At 45.2% G+C, this 23,976-nt stretch overlaps 1 protein-coding gene across 1 annotated transcript in view; it reads right to left on the bottom strand.

Annotated features, from left to right (window-relative positions):
- Window positions 1–23,976, bottom strand: part of VWF (von Willebrand factor) — a 304,519-nt gene that overhangs the window by 86,354 nt on the left and 194,189 nt on the right. Inside the window, exons 36-40 of the mRNA XM_088478900.1 lie at window positions 21,600–21,792; window positions 19,956–20,300; window positions 6,396–6,601; window positions 1,635–1,737; window positions 1,471–1,545 (exon numbers count right to left, since the gene is read on the bottom strand). Coding sequence (XP_088335026.1) covers window positions 1,471–1,545; window positions 1,635–1,737; window positions 6,396–6,601; window positions 19,956–20,300; window positions 21,600–21,792 — 922 coding nt within the window. The remainder of the gene's footprint in view (window positions 1–1,470; window positions 1,546–1,634; window positions 1,738–6,395; window positions 6,602–19,955; window positions 20,301–21,599; window positions 21,793–23,976) is intronic.

Genomic DNA, 23,976 nt, shown 5'->3' with positions numbered 1-23,976 from the left:
CCGAAAGCGGCAGCCCGGCAAGGGTGAATATCCCGATCGTCCCTAAGGTAAGTATTGCTAACCTAATTCCCCCCCTAACCCTAACCCTCCCATAGGGGTGACTAACCCTAAACTCCCCCCCCAAGTGCCTAACCCTAATCCCCCCTCTAAATGCCTAAACCTAACCCCCCTTCCCCGCCGCCTAAACCTAAGTCACCCGTGGGGGTGCCTAACCCTAACCTCCCCCCGGGGGTGCCTAACCCTAACCCTCCCTTCCCCTAGCCTAACCCTAACCTCCCGGGGGAGTGCCTAACCCTAAGTCCCACCCGGGAGCCCTAAACCTAATCCTCCCCCCCCCCCCCACGGCTGTCCATGCCCGGCATCACTTTGATCGGGATGCTGGACGTCGGTCTTCCGGCATCTGGTTAATGACAAGCGTATAGATTTAGACGCCTGTCATTAGTACCATGCCGGGATTAGAACATCTGGAAGCCGGCAGTCGGGATTTAGACCGTCGGCTTCCAAACTACATCCCCAATAGTAGGATTTGTAGTACCTAATCCAGTCATAAGAGATTCAATCAATCACAGGATACTTAAGCCATATTTTCAGATGCATTATTGTAGGGCTTATATATTGAATTATTATATTTTATTTATATGGCACCATAATGGTTCCCTAATGCCGTGCGTGAGTGAAACAGATTCTGGGGATGAAGAGGCTGGAGACTTAGTAAGAGGTGGTGGGAACTTTGAATGAAGAGATGAATCTTGAGGGCACGTTTAGAGGCTGGGAAGCTAGATGCACGTCTGACTGAGTGTAGGAGGGCATTCCAGAGGTTGGGAGCAGCACAGAAAAAATTCTGAAGGTGAGAGGGTAAAATGTTGAACAGGGAGCAGGAGATGTGGCAGTGATTGAAGAGGAAAGGAGGGAGTACGTGTGGAAATGAGGCTACAGCGGTAGGGAGGAGAAGACTGGGTGAGGCTTTGTAGGTGAGTGAGAGGAGTTCGAACTTGTTTCTGTATAGGACAGAGAAACAGTGGAGCGACAGCAAAGGGAGGGAGCAGCAGAGGTGGAACAATGACAGAAGATCATGAGGTGGACAGAAGATTATGAGGCGGATCATCTGAAGAAGTCTTCTTGGGATTTTGGCAATCCGGTCACTTGCATATCACTTATAGAATCTGTAGCTTATTGTATCTGTTACATTACAGCCTTTAGCTGACTGATATTGGCCTATGTGCACCGTCTGCTGACTGAACTAACAAACCTGTATATGTCCACAAGTGGTCAGTCAGGCTGAGCATTTGGTCTACCATGCCTGTGGCCAAATGTACCTGATTGCTCCATGGTCGGGTGAAGTGGAAACATTAACGCCTTCTTACCTACTGTACTGCTAGGTTTTGTTTGAGCCAAAGTAATTACTCTCCTTTACTTATTAATAACCAGACAGTTTTTGTTTGCATAGGAGAATAAGAAACAATTACTCACCACATTCATACTCTGGACAGCAGTGCTCTGAAGTCTTCTTCAGGGATAAAGTTTCACAAAGGCCACAGGTGAAAGCTAAAATAAAATACAATGGTAATAGGTTGTTAGGACTAATAACAGGATGTAACCAGGAATTATATAAAATGCCCTTTCTTTCATATTACGTTTAACTGTAGGACACGGCTTGGTGGAGCAGCGGATCTCCCTGTCCGTAAGGCATATGCAGATGCTGCAGGGGTCATGAGGGGGTATCCAGGTATCCAGGAGCTAAATACAAAAATATTAATTATATGTTGGTCTTAATGTTTAGCAATCCATGACGTGTGCATCAGTACCTGCTTCATAGACAAACTTTCAGGAAATGTATAGAAACAAAGCACAGCTAACCGTTTTACATTGATTTGGGACCCAAGTGTCATGGGGACAATTATCAATCTAAATGGGATCCTTTGTAAGTCTTCACTTTATTGTAACTAACCATAACAATCAACCTCTTAAATAACTCATACTAAAAATGAAGACACTGGACCTGAATCAGAGGTCGACGCTGTGTCGGTGTTTGCGCAGTTAAGCGGTTACCTGAAAACCCTTACGACGCATGTGTACAGTACCACTGAGTGTGCACAGAGGCTCTGAATCAGAGCTGGATGCTCTGACAGAGCGCTCGCTCTGAATCAGGGCCGTCCTTCTTGATTTTTAGAGCGGCCTCCTGGCCGCTCGTATAGCTGTGGCTGACCACCCACAGCTATAGCGAGCGGCCAGGAAGATGGTCGTGATGAATCAGGCCCTTAGTCCTTATGCCAGGATTTTAGAGCAGTTGGTGAATGTGTACCATACACAGGTATAGCAATGCTATAACTGTCCTGATACCCGTGGCAGTATGGATGTAATCCAAAAACATAACAATTATTAACTATGTAACCAGCCGTATCCGTTATGGCACAATATCTGTTATACACACACACTCACCCCAAATGGTCCTGTGCGGGGTGCAGCGCTTCACCGTCCAGCAACAAGCGTGCAAGGATTCTCTGTGTGTTTGATGGGCGCTCTACCTCCTGTCAGCGGGAATGTCAGCCTGATCAAGGCAGCTAGCAGGAATTCCGTCTCAATGTCACGGTTCAGAAGGAAACCGGGATCCTCACCCCAGAGAAACGCGTCAGTAAAGGAATACTACAATAGCTCTGTTGGACTGTTTATGCACTGGACTTACATTGCTCAAGTTCATGAGATTGCCATCTCTCTATTGAGCCTTTGGAACTCTGCACCAGCCGTGCACCCACCCGGCACCGAACCCCCTGGTAACAGATGGATGCTATACAACCGGATTATCACAGGCCCGCAGGCAGCCGCTGAACCGTGACATTGAGATGGAATTCCAGCTAGCCACCTTGATTAGGCTGACGTTCCCCCTGACAGGCGATAGAGCGCCCATCACACAAACAGAGAATCTGCACCCTTGTTGCTGGACAGTGAAGCTCTGCACCCTGCACAGGACCATTTGGGGTGAGTGTGTGTGTATAACAGATATTGGGGGAGATGTAAGAAGCCCAGAAGCGGTATAAGCGCACGTTAGGTGCACTGGTACCGCTTCTCCCTGATGTATGATCAGGGGTCTGGGCGGTAAATGACAGAGGCGCTATGCACCCCTGTCATTATCTACAATATAGTAGCACCGATAGCCTGGACCATGTACGAACGGTCAGATCGCCAGACCATTTGGCCCGCTGTAGCTGTCGTTATCGACAGCTACAGCCTGGCGCTGCCCTATCTGCACAGCAGGGACAGCGATGTCCCTGCTGCCGGCTCCAGGCTACACACAGGGATCTCGCGATACTTGAGCTGTCCCGCGCATGCTCAGTGGAGCCGGCCGGGACAGAGACACAGGGCATCAGCACTAGGCTGATGCGCTGTGGTCTCTAGCGGGTAGAGCCGGAGGGGGGAGTTAACGCTCCCCCTCTCCGGCCAATGAGATGTTCTTACATCTCATCGGTAGTGCTTCCTGCTTCACCGAGGCGAAGCAGGAAGCGTTATAGCGGCACATTAAGTGCCGCTATCATACATCTACCTCATTGTGCCATAACGGGTACGGCTGGTTACATAGTTAATAATTTTTATTTTGGACGAACTGTCTTACCTACACATGCTGGAGGTTCTTAGCTCATTTGAGATGTCCAGTGTTTTTGGATTCCATCCATACTGCCACGGGTTTCAGGACAGTTATAGCATTGCTATACCTGTGTATGGTACACATTCACCAGCTGTGTCAAACACTGCTCTAAAATCCCGGCATAAGGACTAAGGCCCTCATTCAGAGGCGCTCGCATAATGCGAGCGCTCGTTCTGAATGTGGGCGGCCGCTTCTCTTTTGAAGTGAGGCCTCCTGGTCGCTAGCTAAGCTGTGGGTTTAGCGACCGACCAGGTTGATGGTCGTGATGGTCAAGACCATTGCGGCCATCGGGGCTTGCGACGAGACCCTAAGGTTGGGTCTCGGCAACCGCAAGCCCCAGGGAGCTTCCTGCTCTGATCGAGCAGGAAGCTCCCCACTGACATCCGTGCTGATGTCAGTGCGGCCGCCCACAAAACAGCAGGCGTTCCTTAAGGAACACCTCCGTTTGTGAAACCACCCCCCCCGCCACGCCTACAAAACGGGGTGAGCTGTCGATCAACATCGACAGCCGCCCCTTATGTAGTGAGCTCTGGAGCGAGAGAATTTCTCTCTCGCTCTGGGGTTTGCGCACGCGCATTGCGGCTGCTGCGCATGCGCAGGGCCTAAACATCGACCCGCTTGCAAGCACTCAGCGCTTGCGAGCAGGTCTGAATGAGGTCCTAAATCCTCTCTAATCATCCGTGCACTGTCCCACTTTACATAGAGCTATATATCCTGTATTGACATTGTGAGTCAATAGGTTTTATTCAAGAACACTGCATACCACATTTCTGTTATTTATTGTATTATGTCTAGTGTTTTTATTAAATTGTTTTCATAGTATCTATTGGTCTTTTTCAAACAAGCTCTTCAACATCATTTGTATTTATCTTTTTCCTATTAGCAGGTTGCAGATCATGCTGTTTGGAGCTGCCAGTTTGAGAAATAGATATATTTATACTGATTGGTTGAGAGGCGCACCTTTTACTTCTTTTGTACCACTGACATAAGTGCATTGGATTAAATGTCGCAGCTTTTATTAATTGAATGACCACATTTTAATTTCTATGGCCAAGACACTACAAAACAGCTCTAGCCAAATAATTGTACTATAATGGGGGATACTAACACGCCCACCCCCCTTCTTAGGCGCAGCCTGTGCTGTGAAGCACTAAACACCCTATACTCTTGCACAGTCTGAACGTTTCCGCAAAGAAAAGCGCTAAGGACCCCTGCATAGGTAGGAGAACCCCGCCAATGATCAAAACCTCTTAAGCCACACATGGCCGCTGGTTTGTAGCGCCTGCCCGCCTAGCTGTACCGTATCTGATTGTATGTGATAATTAGTAAGAACAAACAAACAAAGAAATTGAGCAAGGTTTTGGGCAGGAGGGAGGCACTCTCCAAAAAAAGACTAGTCCCATATATAGCCTTAAGCTTAAAAACAGCTCTTGTCTAATATAAGCACTGGTACAAAGACCTGCTACTACAGACCCAACACACTGTTATTGGTTATCAATTCCATTGGCATGCTGAGGAGACCAGCACCACTATCACTTACTTCTGCATCTAATTGGTTCGGGACGTTGTGTAACATGTTACAAAATTCAGCTCTTCAACCCTCTAAGAAGAGTTATGTAAAATCTGAGCATTACACTATACAACGGTACAGACCAACCCATAGGCAACGGTTCCTGGTGTTAAGAATCTTACTTGAAAACGACCACTCCTATGTACGGTAGCTCTAGCCAAATACACATGAGCGACGGCTAACTACAGATTAGTATAATTATTATTATTAAAAATGATTAACAATGTAAACTATTATTATTCAAGAAATCATCAGCAGGATTTTCATAATGACGTTCACTTTGCAAGAGTACGTATGTCCGAAGACTGGCAAGCATTTCATTGGTACAGATATGGGTCCCTTTACTAACAATAGTATTTACAGTGTTACAGGTTCTACTGTCTCTTTAACTGCCACTGTAGAATGTATTGTTATAATTGACTCTGTTGATCAGACTGAGGGGCCTATTAATCAGCACTAAAATAACAGTTTTAAGGAAATCTTTCCATGATTACCGTTTTTTAGTATTCATTAACACACTTAACACAGGAGATATCACTGACATATCGTGCTTAAGTCCATCTGCGTTCATTTCCACACTGCGTTCATTTCCAGCGTCTCCCCTCTGTTCCCCGGTGACACTTTTAAGGGTTTCTGCAATTAACTGCACCTACAAGTGCCATCGGGGAACAGAGGGGAGACGCTGCCGGCAGCAGCATTGCAGCAGGGAGAACATAGTAAAAAAATAAAATAAAAAAAGTCTACAGCCCCCTCTGCCTGGCCGTCCTGTCCCCTTGCAGCCGATGCAGACTGGGAGGTCAGGGTCCGCGACTGCAGCCCTTAACAGCCGGCCAGGTAGGTGGGGGGCTGCGGGGGCAAGATTTTTATATTCAGTTACCGCAGCTGTAATCAGAGCTGTGCATGCGCCACTTTTGTGAATGTAACGGCACATGCGCAGCACTGATTACAGCTGCGGTAAGGTAGAGTAGAGAGGGAAAAGTATTTATTTCCCAAAAAGCTGTCATCGCCAAAATGACAGTTTTTCGGAATAGATAGTTATGGGGAGGAGGAATGATGAATTCCTCCGGTAATTAGGTAGAACTCCATGCGAATTCTACACCTAATTTTACCTCCAAGAATATTTAAGTATTACTGAATAAACCCCGGTGAATGTGAGCTTGTTTATGGGAAATCTAGATGAATTACCTTGTGGATATCTCCATAGCTATCAGTGCACTTGGTGCAGGCTTCTTCTGAGACACATTTCCCATTAAGCATCACATCTCCGTCCGGGCAGAAACAGCCTTCCGCTGGGTGATCAGTGCACACAGTTTCGTTCTGTGCATTTCCGCAGCCCGCATTACAAACCGAGCGGCAGTGATTATATACCATTGTACTTGGACAGTCTATTTCTGTAAATGAAAGCAAGCAGCAATGAATATTACTAGGCGATAGTTAAATGTATTGCATAGGATTATTTTTCAAATGGGCACGTAAGGGTACCATTGGGGGGTTAGGTTTAACATGACTTCTGGGCTATAGTAATAATAATGTATAGGTTATGAGCTGCCGGTCTGACATTCCTGAAAGCTCTGTCCATGTAATGTTTCTTTTAGACATATGTTTCATAATATGCAGTGACGTATGGTGAGGTCAATGGCTGGAAAGGCACACATGGAGATGGGTCTGAGTGCTGGGAGCCTGTATTATTCCCTACTCACTGTAACTTTCCCCTCACTACACTAAGCTTCAGAGTCCATTGATTCTCCTACCTGCATGATTGTGTCTTCTCTTGCTTTTGCTGACCTAGTGCCGATTTGTAAACACTGCAGTGCACTTCCTAAACACATGACACATCCAAGGTGTCCATCAGTGCTCAAGGCATGCCCACCATACTCAGTGGCATGCCTCTATTATCTCTCTTTCTGTGCAGCTTACTGCCCATGGTGTGGCCCCGCCCCCAGCTCTGCAAGCAGTGTCTGACTATACAGAAGCGAGGCTGAGCTGTTGCTGCCTCATCTCTCATGTCCCTGCAGTCCCAGGGAGATGCACAAAGCTGGTGAGTGTAAACTATAAAAATTATTACAATAAACAAAGAAGATGTTTATAAGTTATAAATATCTTCTTTGTATTAATCTAATAATTTTTATATGAAATCTCAGGAGTATGACAGGGAAGGCTCTGCCTACCCTGACTGCACGTCACTGTTAATGGGATCCAGTCTAAAGATCTACAGTACAAAGGTAGGCAATGTCTAGATAGACACCAGATGTTAGACAGGCAATAGGTCGACAGGGACAAAATGTGGACACACTAAAGGTCGACATGTACAAATGGTCGAGACAGGGTCAAAAGGTCAACATGCAAATGGTCGACACATGATTTTTTTGTTTTTTAGGTTTAGGGTTAGTGTTAGGCACTTACCCCAATGGTTAGTGTTAGGCACTTACCCCAACGGTTAGGGTTAGCCACCAGGAGGGAGTGTTAGGCACTTACCGGAGGGTTAGGCACTTACCCCAACGGTTAGGGTTAGGCACCAGGAGGGAGGGTAATGCACTTACTGGAGAGTTAGGGTTAGGCACTAGAAGAGACAGTTTGGGTCAGGCACCTACCCCAACGGTTAGGGTTAGGCACCAGGAGGGAGGGTTAGGGTTAGGCACCAAGGGGAGGATTAGGGTTAGGGTGAAGATTAAGGTTAGAAAAAAAAATTTGTTGACCATTTTCATGTCAACCATATACCTGTCGACCTTTTGACTCTGTCAACCATTTGTACCTGTCGACCTTCTTACATGTCGACCTTCAGTGTGTCTACCTTTTGTCCCTGTCGACCATTTGCATGTCTAACGTCTGGTGTCTATCTAGACATTGTCTAACTTTTTACTGTAGATCTTTCAATTCACATCCCCTCTTAATATGTAGTTCAATCCAGATACATAAGTCCTCATTAACTTCTTTTTGCAAAACTACTGCCTGATAAACGTATTTTATATGTCTGTTAATATGAATTGGGAGGTCATTGGGTTAGGGAAAGGGGTGTGAAGTATAACTTAGTAGCAAATGAAAAAGTAGTAAACATGTAGTTTACTATAACACAATGAATTTCATTCTATTTAAGAACATACTATCAAGCAGTGAAAAGCGTGGAGAAGTGGATCAGTGGAGAAGTTGCCCATAGGAACCAATCAGTTCCTACCTATTATTTTATAAACTGTACTTGATAAATGCTACTTCAAAGCTGATTGGTTGTTATGGGCAACTTCTCCACTGGTTTACTTCTCCACACTTTTCACTGCTTGGTACATTGGGCCTGATTCAGACCCGGTTACTATGAGCCTACGCTCGCATGATGCGTATGCAAATATTTGAAAGTGACGTGGCGGGGAGCAATCGCTCGCCATGGCATAAGCACGCCCATTGTACCTGTACGAGCGTTCAATTTGTGTATGCAGACTCCCCTTAGCAAATGCAGAGACACCCACTGCCCCGCGTCATCTCCTGTAAGTTTATGAAAACATTGGTACATCGACCACTATTGGATGTGAACGCAGTGCTTGTGGTAGCTTTTTGTTACCGCAAGCATTGCGAGGAAAACAGAGGAATAAAATGGCTGGTGAGGGTACTATGACGCTGCCTGTTAATTATGCACGCCTCTAAAACGGCGTTGAAACACTCGGGCACGCCTGCGTTCGCATCTCCAACCCTCCGTTTTTACTGGACTGCCCCTCTCATCACCCACAAACTGCCTCTCCTGTCACTCGCTCTGCTGGGCTGGTTTTGCTGTGCGAGCGAGGAATCTGTGATCACATAGTGTAGTTTGCGCATGCGCATTGCGATGCATACGCATGCGCAGATTAGCAACCATCGGCAATTGCGAACGGACTGCAGATACCGTCCGGGTCTGAATCAGGCCCATAGACCATGTGTTATTAGTATTGCCAATATTATTGCTGCACCAGTTAATTCATAGGATATTATATGTCTACTCAAAATTCTGTCCTGTTTATGAGAAATGCTTAACCTGAAATTTTTGTTTTTTTAATTTTAAAGATAAGCAATTCAAAGCTAATATAAGTACTTTTAAGACAGTGGTTTAAAATGTGCAATTGTTCAATTTGTTGCTGTGTTTTAATAGGATTTGTGATTAAAAAAATTTTCATATTATTATTAGAAGCTGTACATTACAAGAAATAAGGCATGTCTTGAACTGTAAATTATTGCAAATAGTAAAAGTTAGCTTGGATTATGTGACCTGTATAAAAAAAGTTTTTGTCTGCAGCTTTGAAATGGTCACAAGACTCCTTGGTAATATGTATGTAATATCATTATGGAACGGGTTACATTATCCCAGGTACATTTTATGGCGTTGTAACTCTGTATTAAATTGTGCAATGACAGTCAATTTGTTTTGTTTTTCAGGTTAAACAAAAAAATTCCATATTTTTTAAGAAAGTAATATTATTTTTCTCAGTTCGAGGGACCCTTAGGATCTCCATAATTTTTTCAAGGCACTCCTAGGCCAAAATAATACATATTTGTTACCCTAACCCTTTGCCCTCCTCCATGTCTCTCCCTTTGCCCCCTCCATGCCTCTCCCTTTGCCCCCCTCCATGTCTCTCCCTTTGCCCCCCTCCATATCTCTCCCTTTGCCCCCACCATGTCTCTCCCTTTGCCCATTTTGTCCCCCTCCATGTCTATCCCTTTGCCCCCTCCATATCTCTCCCTTTGCCCTTCTCCATGTTTCTCCCTTTGCCCCTCTCCATGTCTCTCCCTTTGCCCCTCTCCATGTCTCTCACTTTGCTTTTCTCCATGTTTCTCCCTTTGCCCCCCGTCCATGTCTCTCCCTTTCCTATTCTCCATGTCTCTCCCTTTGTCCCTCTCCATTTCTATCCCTTTGCACTTCTCCATGTCTCTCCCTTTGCCCCTTCCATGTCTCTCCCTGTGACCCTCTCCATGTCTCTCCCTATGCCCCCTCCATGTCTCCCTTTGCCCCCTCCATATATCTTCATTTGCCCCTCTCCATGTCCCAACCTTTGCCCCATCAATGTCTCCATCTTTGCCCATCTCCATGTCTCTCCCTTTGCCACTCTCCATGTCTCTCACTTTGCCCCTTTAATGTCTCTCTGTTTGACCCCCTCCATATCTCTCCCTTTGCCCCTCTCCATGTCTCACCCTTTGCCCCTCTCCATGTCTCTCCCTTTGCCCCTCTCCATGTCTCTCCCTTTTCTCTTCTCCATGTCTCTCCTTTTGACCCTCTCCATGTTTCTCCCTTTGCCCCCTCCATGTCTCTCCCTTTGCCCCTCTCCATGTCTCTCCCTTTGCCCCTCTCCATGTCTTTCCCTTTGCCCCCTCCATGTCTTTCCCTTTGCACTAATCCATGTATCTCCCTTTGCCCCTCTCCATTTCTCTCCCTTTGCCCCTCTCCATTTCTCTCCATTTGCCCCTCTCCATGTCTCTCCCTTTGCCCCTCCATGTCTATCCCTTTGCTCTTCTCCATGTCTCTCCCTTTGCCCCTCTCCATTTCTCTCCCTTTGCCCAATCAAAGTCTCTCCCTTTGCTCTTCTCCATGTCTCTCCCTTTGCCCCATCAATGTCTCTTCCTTTGCCCATCTCCATGTCTCTCCCTTTGACCCTCTCCATGTCTCTCCCTTTGACCCTCTCCATGTCTCTCTCTATGCCCCCTCCATGTCTCTCCCTTTGCCCCCCTCCATATATCTTCCTTTTCCCCTCTCCATGTCCCAACCTTTGCCCCATCAATGTCTCCATCTTTCTCCCTCTCCATGTCTCTCCCTTTGCTCTTCTCCATGTGTCTCCCTTTGACCATCTCCATGTCTCTCCCTTTGATCCTCTCCATGTCTCCCCCTTTGACCCTCTCCATGTTTCTCCCTTTGCCCCCTCAATGACTCTCCCTTTGCCCTTCCATGTCTCTCCCTTTGCCACTCTCCATGTCTCTCCCTTTGCCCTATCTATGTCTCTCCCTTTGACCCTCTCCATGTCTCTTCCTTTGCCCCCTCCATGTCTTTCCCTTTGCCCCCTCCATGTCTTTCCCTTTGTCACCTCCATGTCTCTCCCTTTGCCCCTCTCCATGTCTCTCCCTTTGCCCCATCAATGTCTCTCCTTTTGACCCTCTCCATGTCTTTCCCTTTGCCCCTTCCATGTCTCTCCCTTTGCCCCTCTTCATGTCTCTCCTTTTGCCCCTCTCCATGTCTCTAGCTTTGCTCTTCTACATGTCGCTCCCTTTGATCCTCTCTATGTCTCTCCCTTTGCCCCTCTCCATGTCTCTCCCTTTGACCCTCTCCATGTTTCGCCCTTTGCCCCCTCCATTCTCTCCCTTTTCCCCCTCCATGTCTCTCACTTTGCCCCTTCAATGTCTCTCTGTTTGACCCCCTTCATGTCTCTCCCTTAGCCCCTCTCCATGTCTCACCCTTTGCCCCTCACCATGTATCTCCCTTTGCCCCTCTCCATGTCTCTCCCTTTTCTCTTCTCCATGTCTCTCCCTTTGCCCCCCGTCCATGTCTCTCCCTTTCCTATTCTCCATGTCTCTCCCTTTGTCCCTCTCCATTTCTATCCCTTTGCACTTCTCCATGTCTCTCCCTTTGACCCCCTCCAAGTCTCTCCCTTTGACCCTCTCCATGTTTCTCCCTTTGCCCCCCTCCGTGTTTCTCCCTTTGCCCCTCCATGTCTCTCCCTTTGCCACTCTCCATGTCTCTCCCTTTGACCCTCTCAATGTCTCTCCCTTTGCCCCCTCCATGTCTTTCCCTTTGTCCCCTCCAGGTCTCTCCCTTTGCCCCTCTCCATGTCTCTCCCTTTGCCCCATCAATGTATCTCCATTTGACCCTCTCCATGTCTTTCCCTTTGCCCCCTCCATGTCTTTCCCTTTGCTCTAATCCATGTATCTCCCTTTGCCCCTCTCCATTTCTCTCCCTTTGCCCCTCTCCATTTCTCTCCATTTGCCCCTTTCCATGTCTCTCCCTTTGCCCCCTCCATGTCTCTCCCTTTGCTCTTCTACAAGTCTCTACCTTTTCCCCTCTTCGTGTTTCTCCCTTTTATCTTCTCCATGTCTCACCCTTCAGCCCTTCCATGTCTCCCCCTATACCACCTACAAGTCTCTCCCTTTTCCCCTCTCCATGTTTCTACCTTTTGCCTTCTCCATGTCTCACCCTCCGCCCCTCCATCTCTCACCCTCCGCCCCTCCATCTCTCAACCTTTGCCCCCTCCATGTCTCTCTTTTTGCCACCTCCATATTCTCCCTTTGCCTCCCTCCATATGCTCCCTCTTACTTATCTTTAGTTGTGATCGCCAGCGCTGTCCTGCAGCATCACTCATTAGATCAGACACTTTCTACACTGTGTTGTAGGACCTCATTTAGCAACAGACAGCCTTAGGATTGACTGCCTGTTGCTTTCCACTGACAGGACTGCTCCTGCATGCTCCCCCAGCTCATTACAACCAACCCCCCCCACTCCACTCCGCACCCCAAACCCTCTCCCCATGCACATATAAAATTGTGGCCATTGGGCGGCCTTTTTAGGCAGCACCCCATTTGGGAACCACTGTATTGTACTGTGTATTATACTGTAAAAGGAGTATAATATACCGTGGCTGTGGACCTATAAAAAAGTAATAGATTTTAAATGTTTGCTTAATATTTTTCATCTGCAGATCATTTTATTTTGCGCAATCCAGGAGAGGTATTTATACAAATAACACATGCAATTAATCGGCGTAAAAAATATTTAATTTTCCTTCCCATGTGTGTATAGTTTCCTCTTCTGATGTAGAAAATAATAACACATATTTTACATAAATGAGAAAAAATCATGTGCCTTTGATTTTGACATCTCTGCAAGAAAAAAAAAATCTGAAATTTTCAACTTGGTTATTTAAATAAGAAAAATTTTAATTTTTTGTTTTCTAGGGCTTTGAAATTATGGAACTTTTTTATAATTAAATTTTACATTTTAAATATTTAATGTTGACTTTATTGGATTAAGTCAAGGTGATGTACATAGCGTGTAGCTGTGGTGCTGACCAGGATATGATTAGCTACAGAATCATATGCAGGCATTGTAATTACACAAATTTTTAACTCTGAACAGCTGTTCATTATGCTAAAGCGAAATATGTTCTCTTGTTCATTCTCTTCATATTGAACATATTGGAGTTTTTTTCCATTTTACATGTGGACGAGGATATTGGATAATATTGCACCTAGGAGGAGGAATACTTAACCTGGGATAGGATTATGCCAGTGTCTTCTTGATTTATGCGAAATTGTCTACTTTATCAGTAGTAGACCATCGCTTTTTATATGAGTCTCAGACAATATAAAGCTTTAGGAATTGGATGTAATAACATAACAGTATTATACTATGGGATATTTTTTGCATGTTTGAGTTTTCTAGAGTATCATCATTGGATTTGGAGTGAACATTTTACCCTAAGTGGATGATATTAGACATAACGCCTGAGGATCTAGTGGTAAACGTTTATTTGTACAACTTTTTCTGGCAGTCTCCCAGCTTGAATTTCCTGCATGATTGTAACTCTCAAAACAACATGTAGAACGGGTCTAATTAGTGCACACAAAGCCCGATTCAGACCCGGTGGTTTGCATACATCTCCGATGACAGGGGGACTGTGCATATGCAGGACCCATTGTGCGCATGTGTACTGTAGAACAGGTAATGTGAGAATACTCGCAGTGCCCCCAAAGCAGCAGCATGATTGACAGGCTGCAGCTGTTAGGGGTCGGGGAGGGCGCTGCGATTTGGCACCGTTTTACAAAGCGGCGCCCCCTTTTGTAGGTGTGCCAATGACAGGGACTGCGTCTTCCGATGCCGATTTCCTAGCCCCGGCTGTGCAGTTCCGTTGCCCATTCTTACTCAGATGGGTGGGCAAATCTGATGCTGCATCTACAGAATCGATGCAACGCTGGCAGGAGACGTCTTTTGTCATCAGACGCCTCCTGCAGGCATTAGCATATGCTAGCTTCCAAAGATGCATCACCGATGCTAACAGCGTCTCATCTCTTAATCAGGCCCTCGGAGTGTAACGTGATAACATGTGTGCGGACATGCCATAGCTTGACAGTAACAGATTCTGAATCATACGTGCCTGCTCTCCCATCATTTCCAGGTAACTCCCGATTTTAGGGGAGATCTCGTGGATCCCGGGAGCAGTCAAGTCTCCTGCTTTGAACTGCATCATCATGGCCCCTCCTCTTGTGACACAGTACTGCAAAGCACGGCATTATGTCACAGTGCTGGGGCCGTGATTATCAACATCACGCATGGTGGCTATTTATTAAAGAACCGTGTTCATATTCAGACTTTTTATCAAAGGGAGAAGACCAGTAAATCTTGCCATTTTCCATGGATTTAGGGATTCTCCCGATTTACCTATCCTTGCAGCCTGGAAGGGTCATTGCTGGGTATTGCCAGAGGTGCCAATTGCAAGGCCTACGCCTCTTCCTGCGATAGGTAGGGGAAGGTACGTAACACATATTATTTATCAAGGACAGCAGCATAACATATACTACAGTGTGTCCTCCAATGCTATTGTCACCTCAGGATCATGACAGCAAATGCAGGGCTGAGACAAAATGCTTATTTATTCATATAATAATACAGTGCCAGGTCACACATGACCAGAGGGTCCCTGACTACCAGGCTATGCATTAAGTCATTGCTTACTCTCAGGGCTGGAGTAAGGTTTGTGTGGGGGCCCCAGTGCAACTAACTTGTGGAGGCCCATTTCAGTAAAATTGCCAATAGATATACTGGAGATGTTATTAAAAGGTGTAATGTGTAAATACTCCACAGTGTTAAAAACACTGTAGTGCCCCCAGTTCACATTGTGCCACAAAGAAGCCCCGGTTCACATATGCCACAGTTCTCCCCACGCTGGTAATGTAGCTATGTGTGGGGGGCCTGGATGACCACCCCTTTTGTTAATCCGCCATTGCTTACTGTTGTCAGTCAGGAAGCTGATCATCGCTCACTTTCCTCAACTTTTTTTATCTTAATAGAGAGACCCAAAAAATATTTTCTGTCACTAGCCAATAGGATTTTTCAGGACTGAGATAAATAGGCTGCTAAATAATGAATTGGAATAACAATGCATTCTTACATTAATTGTAACAACCGTAGATGTGTTCCGTCATTTTTTAAGCACAAGTTGTAGTGGATATTTTGAAACTACTGTATTAACATTTTGCCAAGATCACTTGTAGAAATGTGTGCAAAATTATTACTTTGGCACAGAGTTGCCCAAACTCTGCCATTACAGTCCAGGTTTTAAGAATATCTATGCTTGAGTCCAGATGGTTAAATCAAATTGACTGAGGTACTAATTAAGTCTTCTGTGCTCAAACATGGATATCATTAAAACCTGGATGGTAATGGCGGAGTTTGGGAACCTCTGCTTTAGCACAAAGTTTTGATAAATGTTACTGAAAACGTGTTAATTTCGGAAGCGTAATCTATTTGGTAAATATTTCCAAAAGGCCTTTCGATTATTCAGGTAACTTTAAAGATAGGAGATAAAACTGAGGGCCTGATTCAGACCCGCTCGCAAGCGCTGTGCGCTCGCATGCGGGTCGATGGTTGTGCATTGCGTGCGCAAGACCCGAGCAAGTGAGAAATTCACTCGCTCCAGGGCTCGCAACAAACGGGCTGGCTGTCGATGTTGATCGACAGCTTGCCCCGTTTTGTAGGCGGGGAGGGGGGGTGGCTGGACAAACGGAGGCGTTCCTAAAGGAACGCCTGCCATTTGTGGGCGGCCCTACTGACATCACGAGTGATGTCAGTAGTGAGCTTCCAGCTCTATTAGAGCCAGAAGCTCACTGGGGCTTGCGGCAGACAAGACCCTACCACAAGGGTCTCATCACAAGCCCGATGGTTGAGGCCATTGCGACCATCACCTGGCCACTCGCTAAAGCTGTGGGTGGTCACCCACAGCTTAGCGAGCGGCCAGGAGGATGGCTTATTTAAAACAAAGCGGCCGCCCTGATTCAGAGCGAGAGCTCGCTTTTTGCGAGCGGCTCTGAATCAGGCCCTGAGTGCGGTCTACTGAAATGTATTTAGTGTCTGTGTTTTCTGTTCCAAAATGTCCCAATCAGAAGAGTGCGGCTTGTAAACCTACACTAATTATTTCTTCTCTGGAAATTCTCACAGAATGCAGATACATGTGGAGACATGGCCCGGCCTACGAGACTCAGTGGCTTTACACAGGGATGAAGCCAAACTTGCTGCACTGCAGATGGATTGCATCAGGTGTTCTCATCCCTTCAATCAGACAGACCTCATGCATTTCAAAGGAATAAAAGAGGTGAAACTCCACTTGTAATAGGGGTGACTCTGGTTAAAACATGCAGGGACAAAGTGTGCCTGAGTAGAAAGCTTGGAATTAAACAGCGTCACATGAGGTGATGGAAAATTCAGCAGACAATGTATAGAACGTATATAATAAATATAATCTCTGAGGGGAGAGCACTTTCATTTGATATTCTCGGATGATTCATGGCTTGTGTGGAAGCTGTTCCTCATCTAATGACATGTTATTAAAGAATATCACATGCTTCTTCTTTTTTTTTTTTAACCTAATACCTAACGCATTGCAATCGTAATATTAAAAGGCTTAAAATTCACTTGTGCCTTAAAAGTATTTTGGAAAGATTTATACGTTTCATATGTTGTACTTTTTCCAGCTTCACATTCCACTCAGGAACCTTATTTGAAAACTTCAGTTTTTCCAGAATTTGTATGAAGATATCTTATCCTCAGCTTTACATGCTTTTATTGGGGGGGGCTAAAGGGCTTGTTACCTATTTACTAAGACGTATTCCGCCATTTCCCATTAGGTCTAGCCCAGGAATTGATGCATTAAGTGGTGATCCTCAGCGCCAGCACTGCATCCCCACAAATGAACACACTTTACTTAATGAAATATTTGATACAATGGAATAACAATATGAAATAGCCTTATTCAGAACTTCAGCCCTCCAAATTTCATGTGGTAAATCAAAACCAGCAAAATCTGTACATGTGCTGTATTTTGTATTGCTGTAGATTGCCCCTTGTCACTGACCCACTACATCACTTAGGTCCACTTAGCAAAAACCGAGGAGCTTATTCACAACATAATAGTTAGCATTACTGCAAAGGTCTTTGGTTCGAGTCACACCAAGGCCCTATCTTTGTGGAGTTTGTATGTTCTCCGCGTATTAGCATGAGTTTCCTCCAGGTACTCTGGTTTTCTCCCACAATCCACAATACTGGTAGGTTAATTGGTTTCTCACATAAATTAACTTGTGTGTGTGTGTGTAGTGCTGTAACAGGGCTCAACTGAGGGCATGACGCAATGATACCATGCAAATTACATCATTACATTGCTTATAGGGTCAGAGGCCGCCACCACCGGTATGTGCAGCACTGAGGACGCTCCAATCGGCTGTTCAGACTGCAGGGTGTCTGTTTGGAGTGCCCATAGGATCCTCTGGGTGGCACTGCAGCAGTGATCCTGGTTGCAGGCTGCAGTTCCAGTCAGGATGCTTTCTGTCAAAATGCCGACAGCGGAATCCCAATGTTCGGTATCCCGGGGTCGGTTAAGTATAGTAGCACTACTCCCTTATCGCCCTAACCGTCCCTTCTTGGTGCCTAAACCTAAACATCCCCACTTAGTGCCTAACCCTAAAGTGTGGTACCTAACCCTAACCTCCCCCCTGTGGTGCCTAACCCGAACCTCCCCTGTGGTGCCTAAACCTAATTACCTAACCCGCGGCTAACAGCTAAGATGCCCCGGCTTATCTTCGATTGGGATGCTGTCTGTCGGGATTCCCGCAACAGTATATAGGCTAGCGTCGGGATTTAGCCACCTATGTTTAGTCCCGGGTCGGGATTCTGACGCTGGGATTTAAACAGATGGCATCCCGGCTGTTGGTATTATAACTACATCCTGTTCCAGTCCGCCCTGCTACCCAGAAGCAAAGGCAGTGGGGCAGTGACTCTACCACCCAAAGAGCCCTAGTTATGGCCGTGTGTCTGTATACATGTGGCAGGGAACAGATTATATAAGATCCACAGGGACAGGGACTGATGTGAATGACCAAAAGTAAAGTGCTGTGGAATATACAGTAATAATAAAAGATACATTTTAAATAAGCATGGACTTGCTATGCTTTCAGTTTAAAAGTAATAGCGCCATTAACAACTAGGGTGTACGTCATCTTACCGCCCATAGCACTACAATGCCCAGCAATACCCTTGCTCCAGGCTGCATTCATTCATTTTTCAATTATCAGCATTAGCATCACATCACAACTGCATTACAAATGTGGGATGTGAGAAATATGCCCCCAACCCTCATAGCTTCATAGAGGATAGACCTTTAGGTGACATTACCTTATGCAGGAGAGCTCCAAAACTATTGGCTGTCATAGCTTGTGGAACTGCACCACGGCACCATTGTTTGGGTATGCTTTGTGTGGCAAATGTCTGGAGATATCTGCGATACTTGGCAAATATCCACTCTACCTAAATAATAGGGAAACTGCTGTTTCAGTAATATTTATAGGGCTGATGGGATGATAAATATGCCCCTAAAACAACTAAAAAGAATACAGTAAAGAATTCTGGGTAATATTCACACGGTAGTCTTTTGTGTCAAGTCTTTCCCCGTTGGGGTGTTAGAGCAGGGCTTGACAATTTTTTCTAAAATCTAGGAGCCATGATGAAAGTGTAGGAGCCAGACCAGCATCCCCCCAAAAAATGACAGGAGTGAGTGAGGAGCACAGCTCTGTGTGTTAAGCAACTGTTATACACACTATGCTAGTCCACAAAATAGTCACAGTTGAATGGATACAGTAAAATGGAGGCCCCCTCACTGCTCTGCACAGCTCCCCTGCTCCACCCCCCACCCGCCAGTAATAACGGACCACATTTCACATAAAATAATGGTGCCGGAGAGTACAACAAAATCCCCCTCCCCTCGTGGTCACACCATAGACCCTACTACCGGAGAGCTCTATGCAGCCGGAGACAGTAGACAGCCGGGATGTACAGGAAGATCAGCCTAGACTGGGACAGACAGCAGGGATCAGAGCAGGCCAGGATTGAGAGGAGTCGTCCGTGCAGGCCGGGAAGGACAAAGGCACAGCAGTCACTGCAGGCAACACTCAGCACATGCACTCCTGTGCATGAAATGAAAGCCGCAATACTATAGGCACGAATCTCCGCCGGAGCTGATGAGGATCTGTTTCCTCCCTCACTGCAAAATCTAGTAGCCAGGCAGCAAAATCTGGTAGCCATGGCGACCTGGCCCCCGGGATTTGTCGAGCCCTGTGTTAGAGCATGGCCTGGCTTCTGTTAAGCTGGGCAGATGTTAATATATTAGGAGGAGGAGGTTTAAAGATCTGGGAATCAGTAGAGATGTTTAACCTGTCCAATATCCAAAAATGGATAGATGCATATTGGATGAATGTAGTACCGGTTACTGAGGAACTATGAGGTCTATTTACTAAGCCTTGGATGGAGATAAAGTCCCAGCCAATCAGCTCCTAACTGCCATGTCACAGGCTGTTTTTGAAAAATGACAGGAGCTGGTTGGTTGGTACTTTGTCTCCGTCCACTTTATCTCCATCCAAGGCTTAGTAAATACACACCTATATTAGTTACACGAAATGATTATGAAACGTACTTTGCCTTATCATTGCTATCGGCTCTAGTTTATGGATGCAGTCTAGCTAATAGGTAAAATAAGTTACACTCACCGCAAAGATCTGGGTTCCTCCAGTTCACACATACTCCGTGGATCCTGCATAGATGACTGTAACTTGCAATGGTCCCGCAAAAGTCCTGCCCCCGACAGCTGTTCTCTTCACATAGTGTAAAGAAAGCGCTGGGTTGAACCTTTGAGTGGCATTCCTCAAATGCTTCGGAAAGTAGAATTCTGCACATGCGGCTTGGAGGCCGGGAACACTCATCGTCGACTTCGGTTTCACATGTCCTTCCAAAATTATCAGTCAAGGTCCATTCTTTTATGAATTTGCTGCTGTCTGTTGTAACAGAGCCATCTCGGAGTGTGAAGTCATTATCTGGGTTGTTGTCACATATACCTGTGTTTAGAAAAAAATTAAAAAAATCACTGCATATTCTACATCGAGATGTCCCATTCACAGTGGCCTAGATGTCAGGAGGTTAGTACTAATCCATCATGTAGGGCTTAGCCAAGTAAGTAGTCCATTTACAAAAATCAAAACAGTAACTTTGCACATTAAACCAGGGAAGCTATATCCATATTAGAAAAAAATTATATTGTATTATTATTTTCAACTCACTGAAAAATCAGGATTCGGCTTAGGTTGACCGAACCCTGCCCAACACTTACTGTAGGAATCTGCAGATCTTTAGCAATTATCTGGCAGCACGGTTGGCGTAATGGTTATCATTACTGCTTAACAGCACTGAGGTCTTAAGTTCAATTGCCACCATGGCCCAACTGTGTAGAGTTTGTATATTATCCCTGAGCCTGTGTGGGTTTTCCTCAGGTTTCCCCCATACTCCAAAAATACTGTATTCTGGTAGGGTAAGAGGCTCGCAATAGAAATTAACCCTAGTGTCTACTTGTAAGTGTGCATGTGATAGGGAAAATAGGTTTTAACAAAGGACTGATGTGAATGACTGAATATTCTCTGTAAAGCGCTAAGGATTATGTGTGCACTATTTAAATAATTGCACAAGACTCTCATAACATGGATCACTAGATCCAGTGATGGCAATAAGATCAGGAGCAGAGTATTTTCCCATTTGTGGGCCTCTTCCTACTGATATACATAGCCAATGCTTGGGTGATTATGTCTTCCCACCAGATAGACTATCCAGTCAGAAGTTAACCTACTGCCAGGGCATGATTAAGGGTCACATGGGCCAGGGGCTGAAAATGATTAAGGGCCTATTGAGAGAAGGGGAGGTTCTGTGACAAGTGCTTTGTGGGTGTGGCCAGTGCTGTGTGGGTGTGGCCAGAGCCACTTGGGTGTGTACATTACCTACAATGTCTACCTAATACATAAAGATAGAAAAAAAATACATACTGTACTTTGTGAGGAAAATAGAAATGCAATTTTAATACGATTTTTAGATGACTGTGTGGCCAGCTGGGCATCATCAGGCTGTCCTAATGAATGGCCTATTTTGATGTGGAGGCCTGGAGCTCCATCCGCCCAATTGTTAATCTGTCCTGTCCCTGCCTATTGCTTGTACTGTGAGATCATTTCATGCTGTTCTTTAATCAGAGAAAGTGATCCAAATGCTTTTCAAAAAGGGAAATATAATTGTCCCTCACGTGGGACCTGGGCCACTTGCAATGCTCATAAAAACTACCATGTAGCCCACCAGAGGGGTCACAACTAACTTACCACAAAGCCCTGATGTTGTTGAAGAGATAATATGTGGGTTGTGCTGGAATAGAAATTCATTGCTTCTTGGTGTAAATGTTAAAACAAATTCCAGTTTAGGTATTCTAACATCATGTATGAGAGCTCCAAAAGCATCTACACGGAATGTGTCACTGTGATAGGGGACTGAGACTAATCTTCCGTTAACAGAGACCTTGAAAGAAAAAGAAAGTTACCAAACAGAAGATACGGAAGGTGCAAAATCTCAGACACAATTATATACTTTACCATTGCACACAGAGACAGTGACGCCGAGAGTGTGTGTGTGTGTGTGTGTTGTAAGGGCTGAGACTGAAGGGAGGCTATTCCCCCACTATATTGTGACCATGCCCCTGGAAAGCTAAGAGGTATGGGGGCGTAGCAGCATCCCTGCCAGTGGCCACTCCCCCATAACACACACTCAGCACCTAGACCCACCAGAAGTCACAGCAGCCCTATGCAAATGGAAAACACAAAAATAAATGCATAGTTTATTATCAGTTATTTATTCACCAGTTTGCAGTGTTGCCGGAGGGCACGCAATGTGGAGGGGATGGAGAGATCCGAACCGATACCTCTACACAACTCGGACCTCCATAGGAAAGGGCGTGGCTCTGTAAACCAATACCATCTGCAGGTGGTGTAGGTTCCCACAAGCAAACTTTCAGTTTTCATAGTTTGCTGAATATTTGGTGTCCACATCGGGTCCCTAATACTGAGTAGTCTAATTTCTAAAAACATGTGGAAGCTAGCGTTTCCGCATGTGTAACTGTGTAATGGTGATGATGAATAGATCCTTAAGTCTACATAAGTTGAAACTACTAGCATAGATCTGATCTCGAAGATTAAAAGTTCGCACGAGATTTAATTTTGTTTTGTAATATAAATATTGGAAAAGAAACATGTACTGAGGAATGGAGGGAAATTGTCAGTTTAACTCAGGTGGGTAATGCAAAATTAATGAGGGGAGTGAAAGGTTCCCCAAAGAGATATACTGTAATGTAGATGGGTTGAATTGTGGAAATAGCCAATATATTCTGCTCTGTGATATACCAGTAATGCTTAATTAAGATAACGATGTCATCTATAAAAGGGGTGTGCCTAGGAGATGGGGAGTGGCTTAAGGCATTAAAAGTATATCTCCAAAATTGACTATTCTTCGATTACCATGAACTTATTTCTTGACGAGCGAATTTGGAAAGATTAACATTTCATGTTATTAAAAAAAACAAAAAAAATTCTAATAGCAATCTATCACTGCACAGATGTGTCCACATACACCATTGCTCAAATCGCGCCAAGTAGCCCTGCTAAGCGTGCCACAGGCTTTGCGATTTAGCCACCCCATGTGTCCTGCCAGAGACGTTTTCTTAAAATGTGCATCTTCTTCGAAATCACTAATGCGAGAAAAGCACTAATCTTGTGTCCCCGGTACACTGGGTGACTTTCTATGCATCTACAATCCAAATAACACACAAAATTCAGGAAAAATGTACGAATAGCTGTCTGAGACGCGCCAATCATCTCGCCATATGGCACACAAAGCCTAGGTGAATGAGACCTCATCTGTGTATGGCGCTTTTATTTACAGTACATTAATACACTTTGTAAAATATACCATTTTGTTTGACAGGGAAACTCCTTTCACAATTTCATAGCATTTTTCATTACAAGCTTATGTCACCAATGAAACAAAAGCCAAAGCGAAACATATTTGTAAAATAAGTCACAAATGTAAGTGTACGCGTACTTGTAGGAACTGGCAATAATCCATTTAATCTGAGCTGCAGTTGTAAAGCAATGTTTTCCTTAGCATTTTCTAAGGCGTTATTTTCTGGCAGTAGGAGATACTTTCTGCCGTGCATCATCATTCATTGGCCATTCTTGGCCGTGCTCTTCGCAGTCAGCATGCCAGAGGTCGGCTAGAAGTCACCAAGCATTGTTTCATAACGGGTGCTGTGACTTCTAACCACAGTGACTCAAAAATTGTTCTCTCATATAACAAAAGAGCAGCACATGTCACAATGAGGGACATATATGGAAATGAGTGTAAAGGATAAAGAGCTACCACTCAGATGTTTGATTTCATCTTCTAAACTGCACTTACAAAATGACATATAGAATCTGATTGGTTGCTATGGGTAACAAACAGTCGTTTAGTTTTTTTTCTGATGAATTGAAAATGAACCAAAAAAATGAAAATGCAAATGAAAGATGATCTCAATTATAGGATAGTTATGGGGTGTGGATCAGAGGCAGAGTAGCGATGGAGGGGTGAGGGTCTGTTAGGACGGAACTTGCGCGCAAGGTGCAGTGTGGGGGTATGGGTGGAAGGACAGGCCAAGCAGCATTCAGAGCT

Source organism: Taudactylus pleione, unplaced genomic scaffold, assembly GCF_031769625.1.
Source record: "Taudactylus pleione unplaced genomic scaffold, aTauple2 ptg000225l, whole genome shotgun sequence".
NCBI classification, from domain to species: domain Eukaryota; kingdom Metazoa; phylum Chordata; class Amphibia; order Anura; family Myobatrachidae; genus Taudactylus; species Taudactylus pleione.
The sequence above is the reverse complement of the archived record's forward strand: the minus strand, read 5'-3'. Positions and strand labels throughout refer to the sequence as shown.